Source organism: Aythya fuligula, chromosome 24, assembly GCF_009819795.1.
Source record: "Aythya fuligula isolate bAytFul2 chromosome 24, bAytFul2.pri, whole genome shotgun sequence".
Classification (NCBI taxonomy): domain Eukaryota; kingdom Metazoa; phylum Chordata; class Aves; order Anseriformes; family Anatidae; genus Aythya; species Aythya fuligula.
The window spans coordinates 4169940-4189608 of NC_045582.1; the positions used below are offsets into that span (position 1 = coordinate 4169940).

The 19669-nt window shown below is 42.9% G+C and overlaps 3 protein-coding genes across 3 annotated transcripts; 2 read left to right on the plus strand and 1 right to left on the minus strand.

Annotated features, from left to right (window-relative positions):
- The first annotated feature begins 392 nt into the window (after nt 1-392).
- On the plus strand, nt 393-4771 carry SDR39U1 (short chain dehydrogenase/reductase family 39U member 1). The gene is made up of 6 exons (XM_032202731.1): nt 393-432; nt 1309-1415; nt 1753-1835; nt 2512-2633; nt 3224-3367; nt 3566-4771. Exons 1-6 carry the CDS (start codon nt 417-419, stop codon nt 3979-3981), a joined length of 888 nt encoding a protein of 295 aa, XP_032058622.1. The 5' UTR covers nt 393-416; the 3' UTR covers nt 3982-4771.
- A 1908-nt stretch (nt 4772-6679) lies between these two features.
- Nucleotides 6680-7655, minus strand: LOC116498291 (olfactory receptor 4N2-like; the record flags this gene model as incomplete). The annotated part of the gene is made up of 1 exon (XM_032202538.1): nt 6680-7655. A coding segment is annotated over exon 1 (939 nt), but the record flags the coding sequence as incomplete, so codon positions are not given.
- A 10410-nt stretch (nt 7656-18065) lies between these two features.
- On the plus strand, nt 18066-19025 carry LOC116498292 (olfactory receptor 4D1-like). Its single transcript, XM_032202539.1, has one exon. The coding sequence runs from the start codon at nt 18066-18068 to the stop codon at nt 19023-19025; it is 960 nt and encodes a 319-aa protein (XP_032058430.1).
- Nucleotides 19026-19669: the final 644 nt, after the last annotated feature.

A 19669-nucleotide genomic window follows, 5' to 3' on the forward strand; every position in this document is an offset into this window, starting at 1 on the left:
TTCCTTTCTTACCTCTCCATGCAACAGCCATAATTCCTGCCTCACTCACTGTTTAAATTAATAGATGGCCACACTCCCATTTCATCACATTCTTCCAATAGGCGTCACCTGTGTCACGCTACACCCCCGTTCCCCTCGCTTTGACCTGGGGAGCCGCACGTTCCCCAGCGCCTGCCGGGCTCACGGCAGCCGTTTCTCCGTCGCCACCTTCCCACCACGGGACCCGTCACCCATGGCGGCCGCCTGCCGCCCTTGGCGTTCCCGCCTCAGCCCCTCCCGTCAGCGCCCGCAGCACGCGGGCCCTTTAAGGATCCCCCAGGGGGGTGGGGAACTGCACGCGCCGGGACACCAAGGGCGGGAGGGAGACCGACTGCGCTCGGCGGGCGGGAGCGGTTGCGCATGCGCAGCCGGCAGCAATGCGGGTGCTGGTGGGTGAGTGCGGGGCGCGGCTGCGCGGGGAGCTGTGAGGGGATCTGTGAGGGGGGGGGGCGGCTGCTGCGGAGTGGGGTTCCCCGGGGAGCCGTAGGGCGCAGGGGGGGCTCTAGGAGCTCTGAGGGAGATGTGGTTTGGGAATTGGGGGGGGGAGGGGCTGGGCCTGGATTCACGGAATCACAGAATCGTTTAGGTTGGAAGAGATCTCCAAGATCACCCAGTCCGACTTCTGACCTAGCACTAACAGTCCTCCACTAAACCATATCACTAAGCTCTACATTTAAATGTCTTTTAAAGACCTCCAGGAAATGGTGACTCCACCACTTCCCTGGGCAGCCCATTCCAATGCCTAACAACCGTGTCGGTAAACAAGTTATTCCTACTACCCAACCTAAAACTCCCCTGGCTCAACTTAAGCCCATTCCCCCTCGTCCTGTCACCAGGCACGTGGGAGAACAGACCAACCCCCACCTCACTACAGCCTCCTTTAAGGTATCTGTAGAGAGCGATAAGGTCACCCCTGAGCCTCCTCTTCTCCAGGCTGAACAAGCCCAGCTCCCTCAGCCGCTCCTCATAAGACTTGCCCTCCAGACCCCTCACCAGCTTCAATGCCTTTTTGTGGACACGCTCGAGCACCTCAATGTCCTGTGTGATTCAGCATAATGTGGGTAGCCGTTGGGATCCAGTCACCCTGAGGGATAGGATGCAGTGCGTGGAGCCAGGGTATAGGGAGTGGTGGAGGCCTGCAGTGGGAGGGCTGGGGAGAGGGTGATCAGGGCCCAGTGGTGTACCCTAGGAGGATGGCCATGGTAACAGGAACTCCTGCGGTAGCTTTGCAAGCTGCTTCTGGTCTGTAATATCCTGTCTTTTTCACAGGTGGTGGGACTGGATTTGTGGGCAGAGCCCTGACCCATTTGCTTCAGAGCCATGGTCATGAGGTGACCCATGTCTCTCGACAAGGGGGCAAGAATCGCATCAGCTGGGTACGAAATAAGAGTGATTACAGAAGGGAGACCATGTCAAGGCTGAGGAGCTAGCCTACCTGGCATGGCATGCAGGGAATTTGCAGTGGGGAAACTGTTTCCCACTGATGTACCCTGCATCTCCTAGGTGCTGTACTGGTTGTGGTCAGTTGGGGTGGGTACTGCTGCAGCTCCAAGGAGCAAAATGTTCTCCATTCATGCTTGTGCGACAGGCAGTGTTTTACAAAGGTCAGGAAGTAACTGGCTGGATGTCTTGGGAGCTCATCCTGCTTGGTTGTTGGGAAGGCTTGAGAAGAGGGAAGGCTGGGTGTGTGATGTCTCTGTTACTGCTGCCTAGGAAGAGTTGTCCCGCGTTGGACTGCCCCAGTGCGATGCAGTGGTGAACTTGGCTGGTGAGAATGTCCTCAACCCTTTCCGCAGGTAATGTAGTGTTGTAACTTAGTGTTCCATAGTGTTGTGGGGACAAGGTGAAGGCAAGACAGCCCAATGTTGTCAGAAAATGTGGAGTGGGTCTGGCAAGGGAGTAGGGTGTCCAGAAAGGACAACCTGGGTTCCCTGGCTGTTGACATCTGAGTCTTCAGGTATCCAAAACATTTCTGTAGGCCTGTCAAGTCCCCAGAGAATTTTAAAAGATGCATTTTCTTCTGGACTGACAGGTGGAGGCCAGGCAAAGTAGTTGCATATGTCCAAAAAGGCACCAGATGCCTATGCTTAGACAATACTTAATAATATGCTTAGATAAAGTCAGAACCAAAATGGACTGTGGAAGTTGTTCTTGTATTGCTGAGGGTGTTTTTGGAAATGCCTCTTCCAGGTGCTTGAGGAGAATTCACACAGCTTTGGTGCCCACATTTTCTAATGTGTTTGCCCTAAGGGCATCCAAAACCTATAGCCTGTTCTGGGAAATGGTGAGCCGTGTTCTCCCACAGTTATCGTATGTTTAGGTAGTAATATTCTATGTCCTCCTTCTACTCTGGGGTGGGGGGAATTTATGTGACATCTCCTGTGCTTGTGAGGTGACGGTGGGGGCTCCCCATGGGGCTATTGTTTCCTGGGATATCCTGGTGGGACGTATGAGTGGCTCTCCTTTTTCCAGATGGGGAGATGCTTTCTGCAAGGAAGTTATCAGCAGCCGAGTTGAAACCACCAGGACCTTGGCCAAAGCCATTGCTGATGCTGACCAGCCACCCAATGCTTGGGTCGTCGTCACCGGCGTAGGTATTGGTTGGGCCCAGCGTGCCTCATGCTGATGAGGAGAGGTGTACCTCCAGACAGAAGCATGCTTCTGGGGAAAATATGTCTTGCCTTGAAAGGCCAGCTTTATTGTCATCAGCATCACTGCGACTAGGCAAGGCTTGGTCAGCTTTTTTTTGTACTGCAGTGGAACTTGGATTCTCATGCTTTCACTTGGTAGCATTAGGACAGGACTTAATGTTTTCCCTGTGAAAGCCTTAAGGCATCTGTAGAACCAAGTTGTCTAAGCTGAATCCCCCCATACATCTCCAGCTTTGCATTTCTGCTTCCTACAGGCTTTGAAGCTGCTGCGGGTTAGCATTTATGACAGACAGGAAGCTCCTTTCTATGCAGCCAGCTCAGTGCCTTGTTTGCTGGTGCATTTGATTCATGGCGTTGCCATCTCAGCTGGAATACTAGCACATGCTGTTGAACCTGCAGAGTGCATTTGTAGTTCAAAACCTAGTGCTGTTCATATGAGGATGTCCCTGGAGACAGGGATAAGGGTTGGGGAGAAGAGGGCCAGCTGATGTTGGGATTCAATCCCAACCCGCTTTTTGCTGTTATACCCACAGGCTATTACCGCCCTAGCCCCACAGCTGAGTATACTGAGGATAGCCCTGGAGGGAATTTTGACTTCTTCTCACGTCTGGTGAGCTCCTGGGAAGCTGCAGCTGTCATCCCTGATGGTCCAACTCGTGGTGTTCTGGTGAGATCTGGTAAGACAGGGCATCATGCATGACTGCAGTGGCTCTGCTTTGGAGCTGGGGCAGGAGGGGAAGGGGTGGGAGAAGTGCATCAGATTATGTATCTTGTCTTGTTGGGGTGCGGTCCCAGGTCCCGCCCTCTAAGGATTGTCTCCTGGCTGTAGGTCTGGGGCTGGAGAGGGTCCCTGTCTCACTCTGTTCTTTCCACAGGTGTAGTGCTGGGCCGAGGTGGTGGCGCAATCTCTCAGATGCTCTGGCCATTCTGGCTAGGACTGGGAGGCCCCATAGGGTCTGGGCACCAGCCATTCCCGTGGATCCACATTCAGGACCTGGCTGGGATCATATGTCATGCCCTGGAGAATGAGTGCCTGCAAGGGGTCTTTAATGGTGTCTCCCCATCTTCTCCTGCCACCTCCAACAGCACCTTCACTCAGGAGTTTGCTGCAGCCCTGGGACGCCCAGCCCTACTGCCAATGCCTGCCTGGGCCGTGCGAGCTGTCTTTGGGGTCGAGCGGGCTGTTATGTTGTTGGAGGGCCAGAAAGTGGTACCAAAGCGCACCCTGGAGAGCGGCTACCATTTCATCTTTCCTGACCTTTCTGCAGCTTTGAAGGACATTGTGGCTTGAGCATTCCTTGTTCAGGCTGTTTAGGGCCTTGTTTTGTGGTTCCCTGGCTCATATACCTTTCCTTGGGTGAAAGAGGGTGTCTTTTCCTGTTCTGTCTTCTTTTGCTCATCGCCAGTTTAGGAGCTCTTAAAGGATTGTGACTGCTGAATCTGCCATCTCTTTTCCACAGCATTTATGTGAGCTGCTCACAGAGCACTTTGGGGGAAGGATGTCTCTGCCCCCTGCAAAAGAGGTATGGTAGCAGGGAAGATTTTCAGGTGTTGTAACTCTTCTCCATGTTACTGGAAGTCTCTCTTCCTTTTTTTCCCAATGTCTTTCACCACATGATCACAAGAGACTTAGTTACGCTCTTCTGTTTTCCTTGTCTCAATCTCATAGGAAATTGTAATTAATTAATTGTAAGCTTGTAATTAAGAAAGGGGGGGATCCATTTGAGGAGGTACAGAGAGTGATGGATATGGGTGACTTGGAGACCTTGCCTTCTCCTTTTTTTCTGGTAGATTCGTGCTAGAGCAAAGGTGTCAGAACCTCCAGCTGACTCGGCCTGAGCATTGTGCCCCTACAGGTGGATTTGCAGGATTCCATAGTACGTAAGGGTTTTCATTCATAAGTTTTTCTGCTTTATGACAAGTTACTACAAATCACTGCTAGCATGTATACGTGTGTTTAATAACACAAGTATATTTATCGAGCTATTATGAATTATTATCAGGAAAACAAGTGTGTGTATTTGTATGTGTTTATATATAAAAAGTCAATAGCAGTAGTCAGTAATAAAGCAGTAAGCATATATACTAATATTACAGGTTATTACAAACAATGCTAGTGAAATTGCAAGCATTCTCATTATTGATTACTTATAGGCACATACATATATTCAAAACATAACCAGTGCCACTAGCTAACAAATCAATCCCCAAAGTGGGGATCAAGCTGTCTTCAAAGTGGTCTAACTAGGAAAACCACCCTCAGAAAGGGGTTAGTAGAGAAAGCTGACCTTAGAAAAGTCAATTTTCAACTTGACAGTTTTATTTTGCCAAATGGTATGCAGAAGATAGTTAAATGAGCAGAAGGCTACAAAGATAATGAGGGGAGTGGAGTACCTCTCATACGAGGAGAGGCTGAGAGAGCTGGGCCTCTTTAGCTTGGAGAAGACTGAGCGTGGGTCTTATTTCAATGAGTACAAATACCTGAAGGGAGGGTGTCAAGAGCATGGGGTCAGACTCTTTTCAGTGGTGCCTAGCAACAGGACAAGAGACAACGGGCACAAGTTGAAACACAGAAATTTCCAGCTATTAAGGAACATTTTTTTACTGTGAGGGTGACAGACCACTAGAACAGGTTGCGCAGAGAGGTTGTGGACTCTCTTTCTTTGGATATATTCAAAACCTGCCTGGATGCCATCCCATGCAATGTGCTCTAGGTGATCCTGCTTGGCGGGGGGGCAGATGATCTCAAGATGTCCCTTCCAACCTCAGCCATTCTGTGATTCTGTACGGTGCGGTGCAGTGCCTTCTTGCATATTAGTGGAGACTTTGTGGATGGAGCTATATTTAGCATATTCTGCACCTACATTGTCTATGAAACATACACTCCAGTAAGAAAACCATGTTCTCTGAAATCCTGGTTTTTCAACAAAAGGAATTAATTTTTCTCAACAAGGAATTATTTGGCCAATTCTACTTGAGAGGCAATACAAGAGGTAAATTACAGGGAAAGTAAGCGCCAAGACAGAAAAAATGGCACAGTTTATTTCAACTCAAAGCAGAAATTGTGTTGGTTGAATCTCTCCCTAGAAATGCCTTTTGCAGGAATCCTTAGGAATCCATAGGATTCTATGTTGCAGATGCCTATAACTGTATAGAGAAACACTACAATCAATGTGTGATGAGGTAGTGGAAGAGGTTGCCCTGGAAAGTTGTGGATTTCCCATCCCTGGAAGTGTTCAAGGACAGGTTGGATGGGGCTTTGAGCAACTTGGTCTAGAGGGTGGCATCCCTGCCCATGGGAGAGGGTTTGAAGTTAGATCATCTTTAAGCTCTCTTCCAATCCAAATATATGATTCTATGCCTCCCATAAGACCATGACCACATTGCCTTTGATTTTCACTTAACAATTTCAGTGGACTAGCTATGTTGGATGAGAAGCAAAAGCTTGCCTACAAACTAGATGATCCAGCAGCATACACATTGTCCCTTTGTGGGGAAGCAATCAACTCATTCAAAGGCAGCGATGGAAGAGGGGAGGCAGTCATGCTCCAGAAAGGCAGCATCAACGTTCAAAGTTCAACTATAAACTGAAATCTTGAATTAACATGCTTGCAACCATTTTGACTCTCTGCATCAGAACCTCAAGTCCATTAATAATTCTAGAAAGTCTCAAAACCTACCAGATTATTTCTCAAAATAAAAAAAAAGAAAAAAAAGAAAATAAGAAAAGAAATATTTTTAACAGTAACTTCATAGCACTACTCATATGATTCCTTTACACTGCTTGGTTCTTTTCTAAATGATTACATACTGTAATTAGTATCACCCTATGGCTTTTTTTCATGGAAGAAAATTTCTTAAAGATTACTGATTATACATTATGCTCTTACATAATGTACGTCATGGAATTGCTCCTTAGAGAACTTTATTAACAAACAAAACAACAACAGTTCAATTTACTTTAAAATACTTGTTTGTTTGTTCGTTTGTTTTATTTTTCCACACGTAAGAATGTATTTGCTGACCAGCTTCCACACTGAGCTTCTGATCTCCTTGTTACACAGGGTATAGATTATGGGATTAGTCAGGGGGAAGATGACTGTATGGAAAAGAGCAACAACCTTTTCCATTGGGACAGCTCGGAAGGGTAAGACATAGATATACATAGCTGGGCCACACATGACAAAAACCACAATGATGTGGGAAACACAGGTGGAGGCAATTTTGCTCTTTGCCTTGGAGGGCTGTGTCCGGAGCTTCAGCAGCAGGACAGTGTAGGAGATGAGCAGAAGTGCAAAGCACATGACAATGACAACTCCATTGTTGAGAAACATCAAAAGTTCCACTACGTGAGTATCAGCACAGGCCAATTTAACCAGCTGATGGACATCACAGAAGAAGTTGTCCAGGATGTTGGGGCCACAGAAGGGGAGAGCAATGGTAAGAGCAAATAGAGTGATGCCATGGATGAAGCCCCCTGCCCATGAAGCTCCAACCAGGACATAGCATACTGCCCTGTTCACAAGCCTGGTGTAGTGAAAAGGTTTGCAAATGGCTACATAGCGGTCATAGGCCATGGCCACGAGCAGGAAAGCTTCAGCTGCTCCCAGGAAGTGGAGGAAGAAAAGCTGGGCCATGCAAGCATTGTAGCAGATTGTCTTACGGTGTGAGAAAAAGTCAGCCAACATTTTAGGTGGGGTCACACAACAGTAACAGATGTCCAAGAATGCCAAATTGGCCAGGAAAAAATACATGGGTGTTCCCAGTTGGGACTCTCCTTGAATTGTGAGAATGATAAGGATGTTGCCTGGGAGAATTATCATATAGAACAGCAGGAAGAAGAAGAAGAGAAGCATCTGGACTTTGTGGGTTTGAGAAAATCCTAACAGAACAAACTCTTTAACTACTGTGTTGTTCTCATACTCCATTTGGACTCTGTAAAACCCTGAAAAACAGTAATCAAAGAAAAATGAACAAATACCAGTGTAAATATACTAAAATATTTAATTAACTTCAGGTATACTTAGACTGCCTAATAAGCACATGCTTTGACCATTGCCTAGTTTTAAGGCACTTCTTATGGTGAAATACTTGAAAGCTAGTAATTTAGATTCCCATTAACCTGGGCATTGTACTGGAAATATAAACTGAAAACATCCACACGTCATCAGGTGTTCCACATTTTCTCTACACCCCATGAACGGGCACCAGGATTAAGTGTAAGTCATAAAGTATCAGTCCAGTCTCCTATAGTAAGCTATTTTTTGTGGTTTACAGTGTAACTGTCTATCTGAACTACTCCTGTATACATCCTTTCCAAACGACAAAAGTAGGCCCTTCCAGGGTACTATACAATTCATTCTAATGTAGACAGTCAAACAAGTCTAGATGAATTGCACTCCAATAACTCAGTAAACCTAACAATCACATCCACGGATTATGAAAGAAAGCTAAGTATAGATCACTCATATCTGAAGTGTATTACAACTGAACAATTTAAAATCGCTTTACAGTCAATGATATCTGTACAACCAGCCCAAGGAATAAAGAATTCCATCATAAATTTTTTCAATTCACGCACTTTTTAAAAGAATATATTTTCCTCAATTGTCTTTCAAGGGAGCCGAGATCACATACTGACTTCCATCTTTCCTCAAAGAAATCCCTCAGCAGTGTCTAATTTTCCAAAGAAATCATCAGACCATTGGAACCATGAAGAAAATTCAATTATCTAAATCTCTCTCTGAAATTAATCCACCAAGAATTGACTTGAAGGGAGATTTTGAAAACATATTGAGCTTTTCCATGGAATGGATCAAGTCATTTAAATTTCCATACATTTTGAATGAAATTGTGGATTTTAACTCCTCTCTCACAAAGACAGACATTACAAACAAACAAACAAACAAAAAAAAACATAGGAAAGAAAACAAAAACAGTCAACTTTAGTTAAATAGAAAGACTTGTAAAATAAGTTCTGTCATTCCTCCCAATTCCAGTTCTGTTTCTTCTGAGTCAGAAGAAAGTTACATGAAATTTTGTCTCCCTTTCTTCTCTAATAGCTTTCTTTCATTTTGCTGCAAAGATGGTATGTTTGTATGCATGACTATGTCTGCCTGTTACTGCATTAATTAAAATAAAATAATGAAATAAAGGAACATAAGGAAGGAAAAAAGAGAGAAAAACACCCTTTAAGACACTTTTTGATGTTTCTGTCAAATATCAAAATTTCTCATCATGCCTTGAAATAAACAAACCAAAACAACAACAACAACAACAACAACAACAACAACAACAACAAACACATTGTTGACATTTTGTGTTTTCTTTATTTCCTCCTTTACTACATGGACAGTTGAAAGGCTCATTGTGCTAGATGTGTGTATAAATAGGTCCATAATTGTCCACTATTTAATTTCTCAGCTACCTGCAAATCCATGCCAACAGGCATCTGGAGCTAAGTGTCTCTTTGCCTCACTTTAAACTTCCTCTCATTGATTTGGTCGGCTCTGGAACTAACCTAACAACCCTTCCCATCCCATCACGTGTCAGGAAGATTCCTGCAGGAATCTATTGCTCCACACTGCTGTCCTTTATCTGACCCTACACACCCATCCAATGCAGTAACACTCACCTCTGCTTGCCTATAGATACTTCTGTGGTTGCACTTGACTTTCATGACTTCACATCTCTACCACCTAGGTTTCTCATCCCTAACTGGTATAGAAGCAACTGAAGCTACATCCTCTTGTGCCATTTTATGTGCTCTGCTCTACAGTTTCAGATCTAACAGATCTGACAGCACTGAATACCATGTCCAGCTCTTTGAATTCCGCTCTACATGTCTACCTCAGACTTGCATTTTTTTCTTTGGACAGATCAAAATTATATATAATCTCTGAATTTATTCCCTGGTTCTGACTGGCATTCTTGAACCTAGATGTCTGTGAAACTACAGTTCTCACCTTTCTTGTCATCCACCGTTCAAGGCAGAATGTCCTTCCTCCTCAGGCAAGGTTAGCAGTCAACATCTCAAACCCCATACTGGGAGGAGAACAGTATTGCCTGTAATTCTTCTCTTCCTTATTGGTTGTGATAGTTCATTGATTTGGGGTAATTCTCACTGACATCAATTTTAGGTAAGACAGCTAAGACCTGAACACCCCTAATTCTTCCATCTCTTATCTACTGTTTTCCCAAGTGCTTCCCAGGTACCAACAGCTCTCCAGCTACCAAACTCTTAGCTTCTCTCCAAGCTGTGACTTTATTTCTGAAGCAATCCCAGCTTTAAAATCCTACAAAAGCTAAAATGCATAAAAGCTTCAATACATATCTCACTTTCAGGATCTCTGTTGGTAGTCCATCATCTCTGCTTGAAGTCTTCTTTCTCTTCCTCTCCCCCACACTCCTATGTTTAGCACTGCTGTGCATGCACCACAGGTTTGGTTCTGTTAAATTCCATGCCCATTTTCAGTGTTTTTTTTCCCTGTCTGCTTGTCAGCACTAGCACGACAGAATGCAAACAGATTGCCTATGACCTTAGATGCTTCACTCACCTCCTGCTGATAAAGGACGAAAGGTGTATGCCAGAGGATGAAGAAGATTTTGTTTCTTTGCATCCTCTGTATGTTACTTTCTTTGTCTCTTTAAGAGACAACTGGGGCTGCAGGTGGTTTCTTGTTCCAAGTGTGGAGGTTACACAATTATAGAAAGCAGCCATTCTTCCAGAGTGCTAACTGAGATGCCCAGGGGTCTTAACAAAAGCCCTAAGGTATGTGATTATTTAAGAGCAGGAACGAGTGATAGTCCTCTGGCTTGACCAAGCTCAGTAGCCTCTCTGTGATGTCGTGAATGTGTGTTCAAGGTAGGCAGCAAACCTCTTGAGAGATTGTGTGGGTGGCAAATGGGTCCCTCAGTGCCTCTCAGAGAGGAATCTCCAATTACCAAGAGCTAAACTTAGTGAGGGATGCAAAGAATAATATGAAGAGGTTCTACAGGTACATTGGCCACAGAAGAAAGACTAAGGGAAGTGTACCACCTCTGACAAATGAAGACAGAGATCTGGTAATGACAGATGTGGAGAAGGCAGAGATACTTAACAATTTCTGTGCCTCAGTGTCTTTACTAATGGTCAGGCTTCCCATATCTCTTGAGTCCCCGAACCCCTAGGCAGGGGCTGGGAATTTTCCTGAGGGAATTGGCTGATGTAGTCATCAAGCCTGTCTCCATCATATTTGAAAAATCAAGGCACTCAGGCCAAAGTTCCTGGTGACTGGAAAAAGGGAAATATCACTCTCATTTTTAAAAAGGGTATAAAGGAAGAGCTGGGGAACTATAGACCAGTAGTTGCTCTCCTCTCCTACTTTTGTAGCCCTTCTCTGGAAATGCTCCATGGTCTTCATGTCCTTCTTGTAGCGAGGAGCTCAAAACTGAATACTACTCAAGGCGTGGCCTCACCAGAACAGAATACAGATCACGTCCCTGGTCCTGCTGGCTACACGATTCCTGATACAAGTCAGGATGCCAGTGGCCTTCTTGGCCACCTGGGCACACTGCTGGCTCATGGTCAAGCAAGCATCAATCAGCACCCTCAGATCCTTTTCCTCTGCACATCTTTTGAGCCACTTTGCCCCAAGCTTGTAGTGTTGCATGAGGTTCTTGTGGCCAAAGTGCAGGACCCGCCACTTAGACTTGTTGAGCCTCATCCCATTGGCCTCTGCCCATTGATCCAACCTGTTCAGGTCCCTCTGCAGGGCCTTCCCGCCCTCCAGCAGATTGACATTTCCCCCCAGCTTGGTGTTGTCTGCAAACTTACTTGGGGGTGCACTCAATTCCCTCTTCCAAATCATCAGTAAAGATATTAAAGGTATAATCTGGGTGACTCTTACTGTAATACTGCTGATGTGGCATATAGCAACCATAGTAGCGATGACATATTGTATTATATAGCAATTAACATAATACAATTCAAATCATTGGTTTTTCTCAACCGAAATTAAATCCCTTTGAGCAAAATATGGGGCTTCCCCATGCTTATGCATTACCATCAAGAGCAACCAGGTACTTGAGCAAAAGCAGTCCCACAAATGCGTTTGCCTTTACCTGAGGCAGGAATAACCCAGACTGTCTTCCCCAGTAAGTTTTTTATACAGGGATATTATCTCCTTCTACACTGCATAAGAGTTTTGAGTGTGCAAAGACAGTTTGGTTGGCAGATACCCTAGTGTTGAGTAACCAGGTGGCCTTTCCAAGTGTCCATGGTCAGGCCTACCCCTCAAGCAGCCTATCCACGTGCTGGCCTGTATATTCCTGACTCCAAAACTCTAGGGGATGACTTGGGGTCTCCCTTGGTACTTTCTGAAAGATGTTGCAGGTGGGGCCATTCTTCCCCAGCTGCAGTGTAGAGCATGTTTTTTAGATTTTTGTCCTTCCTGGACTGGCCCAATGGCTACAGCATGATGAATATCCTGATTAATTTGTTCTAAGACTTGTCATTGGTCAGGGCCCAATTTGAAATTGTTCTTCTTCCGGGTCACTTGATAGAGACAACATACAATCAGACTGTAGTTTGGAATTTGCGTTCTCCAAAAACCCACAATGTCTAAGAAAGCTTTTCTTAGGCCAAAAAATCCTAAGAAAGCTGTTTCCTTTTTGCTAGCTGGTGGAGACATAGCTGTTATTTTGTTGATCACATCCACTGGAATCTGACAATATCCAATTTGCCATTTATTTCTAAAAACCGGATCTGCTTTGCAGGTCCTCACTTTGGTTTACAGCAAAACCAGCTTTCAGAAGGACTTGGAGATATTTTCTTCCCTTTCTCAAATACTCCTTCTGCTGTACCGTCCCACTTGATGATGTCATCAATGTATTGCAGGTGCACTGGAGCTTCCCCCTGTTCCAGTGCAGCCTGGATCAGTCTATGGCAAATGGTAGGGCTGTATTTCCACCCTGGGGCAGTTGATTCCAGGTGTACTGGACACCACTCCAAGTGAAAGCCAAGTGTGGCCTGCACTCTGCTGCCAAAAGGATTGTGAAAAATGTATTAGCAATATCCGCTGTTCTTCAGCCCTCTTCAGTCCCACAACAGAAGGGTCTTCTGAGAGACTGGGCAAGGTAGGCAGCTGTTTAATTTCCTCTGTCTCCAAGGCAGCTATGCCAAAAGCCCACTAGTACCCTTTGGCATCCTTAAAATACCATACCATGAGGTAGTCTATGACAAAGATGCACCAGAGCCTCCAGACTTGTCACCAAGTGCTTTTGCCACTCAATTCCTGTTAGACTCACCTCAGCCGCCAATGCAACCAGCTGTCCCTGTCACTCCAGTAACAAAGATGGGTTCTGCCCCTTTCTAACTTGATGGCATTAAGTTACACCGTGTATTAGTGTCCACTAGAGCCTAATACTTCTGTGGGTCTGATGTGCCAAGCCTTTGAATCCACACAGTCCAATAAACCTGATTGCTCCTTTCCTCTGCCTGGCTGGAGGCAGGGCCCTTCCAATCAGTTGTGGTCACTGTGTTGAAATTCATTACTCACTTCATGTAAATGTGGATCAAATGTCCCTTCACTGAAGCCAGGAGTAAACTCAACTCATCTGTTCTGGAGATCTGCTCACTGGATACTGGAGCAGTCATTTTCTTAGCAGTCCCTTTTTCAGTCCCTTTTTCCATTGTTTTTCCTTGTAATTCGTGTATCTATGTGTTAGTGTTGAGGTAGATTTTCCATCCCACTTCCTCATGTCCTCCCTGTGGTTGCACAGGTAAAACCACAGCATGGCACATGGTGTGTACCCGCTATGTCCTCTCTTGGGCAGAGGAGCACTTACTCCTAATAGCTGAGACACTGGTTCATATAGATAAGGATTAGGGCATAACTCTTTGATTTGCTGGACCTCTTGGGGAAGTTTCCTCACAGCTGAGACACAGGCCCATAGAGCGGAAGAGAGGCTTTCTTCACACTGCTGAAGTTGGACAGACAATGCATCTGCCTTGTGTTCCTCTCCATCTTTCCAGGTTATTACTGCCAATGAGTTGGTGTACAAAAAGAAATGAAAAAGAAGGAAACAAACAAACAAACAAACAAACAAAAAAACATCATTTGGACATGTTGGAATCAATAGTTCATGTATGGGAGTTAGAGACATGAATCCAACCATAAGCTGCTGCCTAGGTCTATTTTGGCTACATCCTGTGAAGCCAAGATCTACTAAATGGCACAATTTAACCAGAACATCCGTTCTTTATGAAGGAGACAGGATGGCATGTGTGAGTGAGGTAGACTCTAGCAAAATCAATAGCTGTGTTTCTTAGACACCAAAAACCAGTATTTATTATTAGGGGTGAAATTCTGATTTACACTAGATGAAGACCAATCTCATTATCAACAACATAAGTTCCTGTTTGTGTGAGCTATTCATTTGGGGTTTGTTTCATGCACATGTGGCATATAGAAACAAGGAACAGGAGAGGTGAATTCAGGGAACATGATATATTGCTGGTAGAGTCTGATGGGTGGGCTCATAAAAAAAAAGTTTAGAATTAATGGATGAATGATTTTGAATGTTTATTTCCTCTTGGAGTGCAATCTGAATCATCTTTAAAAGAGGCAAAAGTAAAATCTGTAGCCATTTGAAAGGCATGTTCCGTTGAAGTGATTCAGGCTGATCACTCTAGTGTTACTGTATTAGAGTAAATAATCTTTTTACAAAATAAAACAAAAAGTCACTTTAGATCTTACCTTGCCCGTTTTGGAAATAAATTTTTTTTAAAAAAATCAATTTTTCTAACTCATTTCTTGGAGGTAAAAGTAGATCAGCTCTCAGAAGCAAAGTTAGTTGAAGCTTAAGTGAAGTTTCCTTAAGTTTGTTTCTCCAGCGTTTTAATTAGGCTTCCAATGTTGCACAGGGAAGTTAATTTCCCTGGGCACATCTAAACAACAACAACAAAAAAATGCTAAATATAATTAACCATTTTGCCATTAGTTGTTTGTTGTGAAGATTCTGAAGTCAGGCAAACAATGTACCCTGAGATGGCTTATGTTACCTTTCTCTTTAAAAAGCAAACTAAAAAATTAATATTTTGTAGGCCAGTCAGCAGAGTTTGCATTTCATTCTGTCAGTGTTCCTCATCCAATTCTTTCTTCCTTCTTTTCTTTCTTTCTCTTTCTTTCTTTCTTTCTTTCTTTCTTTCTTTCTTTCTTTCTTTCTTTCTTTCTTTCTTTCTTTCTTTCTTTCTTTCTTTCTTTCTTTCTTTCTTTCTTTCTCTCTCTCTCTCTCTCTCTCTCTCTCTCTCTTTCTTTCTTTCTTTCTTTCTTTCTTTCTTTCTTTCTTTCTTTCTTTCTCTGTCTCTCTCTCTCTGTCTCTGTCTCTCTCTCTCTCTCTCTTTCTCTCTTTCTCTCTTTCTCTCTCTCTTTTTCAAGGGTGCTCTGTGTTCTAGCTATGTATGTATATTTGTACATACATATGGTGTGTAGGTTTGCTCTGTGTGTGTGTGCCAACTGGGGACAGATGTTCAGCCGTGGTTCTGGCTGGTCCTGGAGACATGGAGCTGCATCAGCCTCATCTTCATTGCTAACATGATGTATTTATCTGTAATACAAAGAGGTGTCCTATGGAGTTATTTTTTTTCCCTTCTAAAAAAACATCTTGCAGTGCAGCTCAAGCTCACTGCTTAAGACTGGCTGTGTTTTTGTTATGATCAGTTAAGCTAGACCTCTCTCAGAGACCAATAAAGCATCTTAAAATGTAATTGTTATTATTACATGCTGAAGTGCCTGAACCATTACCCAGAAGAAGGTTTGAAACATGAATGCCAAAGTGCCATTGTTACATGCAATAAGGTAAGGTCATCTAGGAGTGTTTGAGAGCGCAGCAAAAGCCGGGATAGCTTTACAAATTGTTTCTGGTGAAAAAAAGTCAAAGTTTATGTGGTGTCAACCTTACTGCCAATAGAAAACAGAAAATGGAGTGAGCTCTCCTCAGAACTGCACCAGTCTTCGGAACATCCTAGAGGTTGGATTTGAAGCAAGAGTAATCCCAGATGAGTAATCACAGGAGGCACGGAGGGCAAATTGTACAGGTAACTTAATTGGCAAAGTGAAGATATTTCCTAAGGTGGCCAAAATTTAAACAAAATCAAGGCAGTGAAGTAACAATAGAAACAACCCTTTCCATTCCCGTACACTAGACAAAGAATAGCTTGTCTCCTAGACTAGGCCTGGAAAAACATGAGTACCAGCTCCCTTACTCCTTCTCTGATAAATGGATGTTACTCCCCTTTTGAAATTGTATCAGCAGCTGTGGTGATTCATCTGACCAGTTTGGGACAACTCTAATTAGATAAATTCTGCTTATAAGTAACTATCTTCTCCCACTGCTTACAGATAGGAACTGGATGATATGTGTAGACTTAGTCAATTAAATTTTAGGCAGCTATGTTTAAGTGAGATGAATCCTATCATTCTATCTGTCTACATTATGCTACCTAGCAGATCTCATTGCCTGGAAAAAAAAAAAAAAAGTGAATAATCTTATTTGTTTGCTTGTATGCTTGCACGCTTGCTCACTCCTAATTAAAGTGTCTGAATGCTTAAATGTATGTGGAATACACCCCCTTCACTCATGCGTTAAACCAGCCAATCACATACTCAATTATGACAGTTTTACTAAGCAACTACCTGTTGCAGTGCTGCAATCATTGACAAGCCCTTAGCTGGAATTATTCAGAAACTCATCGGAGATAGACATTAAGATTGTATAGTCGAAGGAGAAAGCAATACTACTGAACTTGCTTTCGTTTACTTTGGGGTAAACACCTTAAAGGTCATTTTTAAAGCTGTGCTCTGAAAAGAATTGTTTCTTTGTGTTTAGTGTGAAATCAGCGTAGACAACTAGCTAAGATGAATCTTGTAATTGGAACTATCAAAATTTGGATAGACAATTTGCATCTTTAAAGAGAAGGGTAAAACCCTGAGACCAGCTCTTTTATACTGAGCATGCAGACTGAAGAAACACTTCTGTTTTTCCAAAAGGTACAAGTAACACTGAGAACACATACCTTGCAGATTCTACAATATTTTTAAAGCCCTTGAAGATAAATTATTTTTTTTTTATTTTAGTGTATGTCACATGAAAGTGAAGTGTTATCTGCAACAATCTTTTTACCCACTAGCAGGAAGCTTGAGCCTCCACCAAACTGCACAAGGAATAACAGATATCTTTAGAATATAACTGGCTCTTGTGTATCTGAAGAATCCATACCTCACGTCATCTTTGCTGATTTCAAAGCTAGCTATCCCAAGAAGTTTCCCATCACAGCTCTTCATCATCCATACCACAGACAAGGAATCAGGCCACTTTTGGAGAAGAAGAAACTCCAGAATCTGCTAGGTATGTCATTTTGCCTGCCTATTGACATGCAAACAAGGATCAAAGTATTTCTCTAACTTTTGTGAGGTCTTCTTGGTGTGATTAAAAAAGTAGCTATATTGCAATATGGGAAATAAATACAGCAGGTCTGCAGTTGCATGCAGAGTCATTAGAATGAGGGAATAAATGAGGAAGATGAAGAAGGGAGGAAGGGAAGAAGGGAGGAAGGGAAGAATGGAGGAAAGAAGGGAGGGAGGAAGGAAGGGAGGGAGGAAGGAAAAAAGGAATGAAGAAGGAAAGGAGGGAAAGAAGGAAGGAGGACACATCTGTGGAATTTCCACTTGAATCCCACACATAGACTGAACATTTGGAACATGGACAGCTGAAGGAATAAGTTTTCTTTTACAGAGAGTATTTTGACACTCTAGTTTTTGTTTGACTTTACTGACCAAAGCCCAAGGATGGAATTCAGCTGACTAAACACATATGTCTATGCTATATGAGATCTCCTGGTGATACACACCAGCTATCTCTAAAACAGCATGATGCCAAGGTTTAACATAGATACTATGTCACATCTCCCAGTTCTGTGATTATATCTGGATTACCTAGGGATATCTAAAATGACACTGAGCACTTACATTTAGTCAAATCATGCCCACCTTCTTTAACTATAGCAAAAGCTTAGAAGTGTAGTTTACATGAAGATGGACAAAATGCAGATATGCAAATTCAGGTGCCAAAATTCTGAATTGAAACCTGCATTTAGAGTCAAATGACATGAATCCTATGGCTGATCATTTTCAAGGATGTACTGGAAGACTTTGTAGGAAGAGGACTTCTACAGATTAAAACTGCAGTGCAAGAAAAGCTAAAGAAATACAATGGCCTATCACATTTGAGGCAGAACAGTAGAATAGCTAATAGACTACTCTTAGTAAGTATATTTATGAATAATAACTGCTTCACCTAATCTCATCTCTGTTGGTTGCATCCTATAGGGTAGTAATGGAGCTGGAGAATTGCACCACCACTGTGAAAAATATTTTCTTTGTTGGTTTTACTGAAAGTGCCATGTTACAGTATGTACTTTTTGCAACTTTCCTCATAATTTACACAATGACTTGGCTTGGAAATGTCACCATCATCACCACAGTAATCATAGATCAAGAGCTTCACAAGCCTATGTACTTTTTTCTAGGAAATTTAGCCCTCATAGACCTCAGTGAATCCTCAGTGACTCTGCCCAAGATGCTATGGGACTTCCTGTCTGAGTATAAGTCCATTAGTTTTGGAGGATGCATTGCACAGATTTTCTTCTTCCATTTCACAGGAGGTGCTGTGGTTTTCCTCCTCACAGTGATGACTCTGGATCGGTATGTGGCTGTTCATAAACCTTTGCAGTACTTAAATATCATGAATCACAATGTTTGCCTTGGCCTGGTTGCAGGAGCATGGATAGGGGGATTTGTTCATTCTATTGTGCAGGTAGCACTGATCATTCAGTTGCCATTCTGTGGACCAAATTTACTAGACAATTTCTACTGCGATTTCCCACAGGTAATCAAACTAGCCTGTACAGATATCTATGCGGTTGAGTTGCTCATGGTTTCCAACAGCGGACTGCTTATGATCCTCATATTTATTGTCCTGATTGTGTCACATGTTGTCATCTTGGTCAAAATCAGGGCACATATCACACAAGGGAAGCACAAAGCCTTTTCCACTTGTGGAGCCCAAGTTGCAGTGGTGAGCATCCATTTTGTACCCTGCATCTTCATCTATGCATGGCCATTCAAAAAGTTTGTGGCGGACAAAGCCATGTCGTCTCTTTATACTATCATCACCCCAATGCTGAATCCCATAATCTACACATTAAGGAACACAGAGATGAAGAATGCCATCAAGAAACTTCTCAACAATGTCTTTTTCAGAATGAGAAATTCACAACTGTCATTCCTTTCTTAGATGGTTGTTTTCTTTTACAAATAAATGTAAAAGCAAAGTAGATAATGTGTTAATAACTGATTTTTGCTTTAGAAGAAGAATCATAGAATCATAGAAAGAAATTTAAATAACAATTGACGCAAGACTAAGATGCTGTCTCTGAAGGTAATAGCTGCTTGGAAATCAAAGTGGTTGTAGACTAATAAAACAATGAACCTGTATGAAAACAGAAAATCAACAACACGAATTAAACCAATGAAAACATCCCTTGTCCATTACAGTGGTTCATTTTACTAAGGGTCCAGTTATTTTTTAAGTTTCTATTTTTTAAAAAATTCTAGGGAATTTATATATGGTTGTTCCATATATATGAACGTATATTTATTTTTTGTTTGTTTCTTGGTTTTTGTTTTGATTTTCTTTTCATGTGGACTATTTGTGATCAGGTGAAAAAATGCAGAACATAAGACTTGACAATAAGCATGAAAATATTTTTGATTGCTTTTGAAAGCAGTATATATATTCTATTTCAAAATTTTCAAAATGTCCAAACTTTCTTTTAAGAAATATTCTTTGTTCAGATCAATGCATTGCATGAAATATTGTTAATTTATCGTTATCACAATAATATAGTAGTCCAGGAAATTAAGGAGTGATGAACAGAG

Coding starts and splice junctions, on each gene's coding strand:
- SDR39U1 (XM_032202731.1), top strand. Junction 1,416..1,752: donor GCAAGAATCGCATCAGCTGG/GTACGAAATAAG, acceptor ACTGCTGCCTAG/GAAGAGTTGTCCCGCGTTGG. Junction 1,836..2,511: donor GTCCTCAACCCTTTCCGCAG/GTAATGTAGTGT, acceptor TCCTTTTTCCAG/ATGGGGAGATGCTTTCTGCA.
- LOC116498292 (XM_032202539.1), top strand. CDS start 18,066: ATGGAGCTGGAGAATTGCACCACCACTGTGAAAAATATTTTCTTTGTT.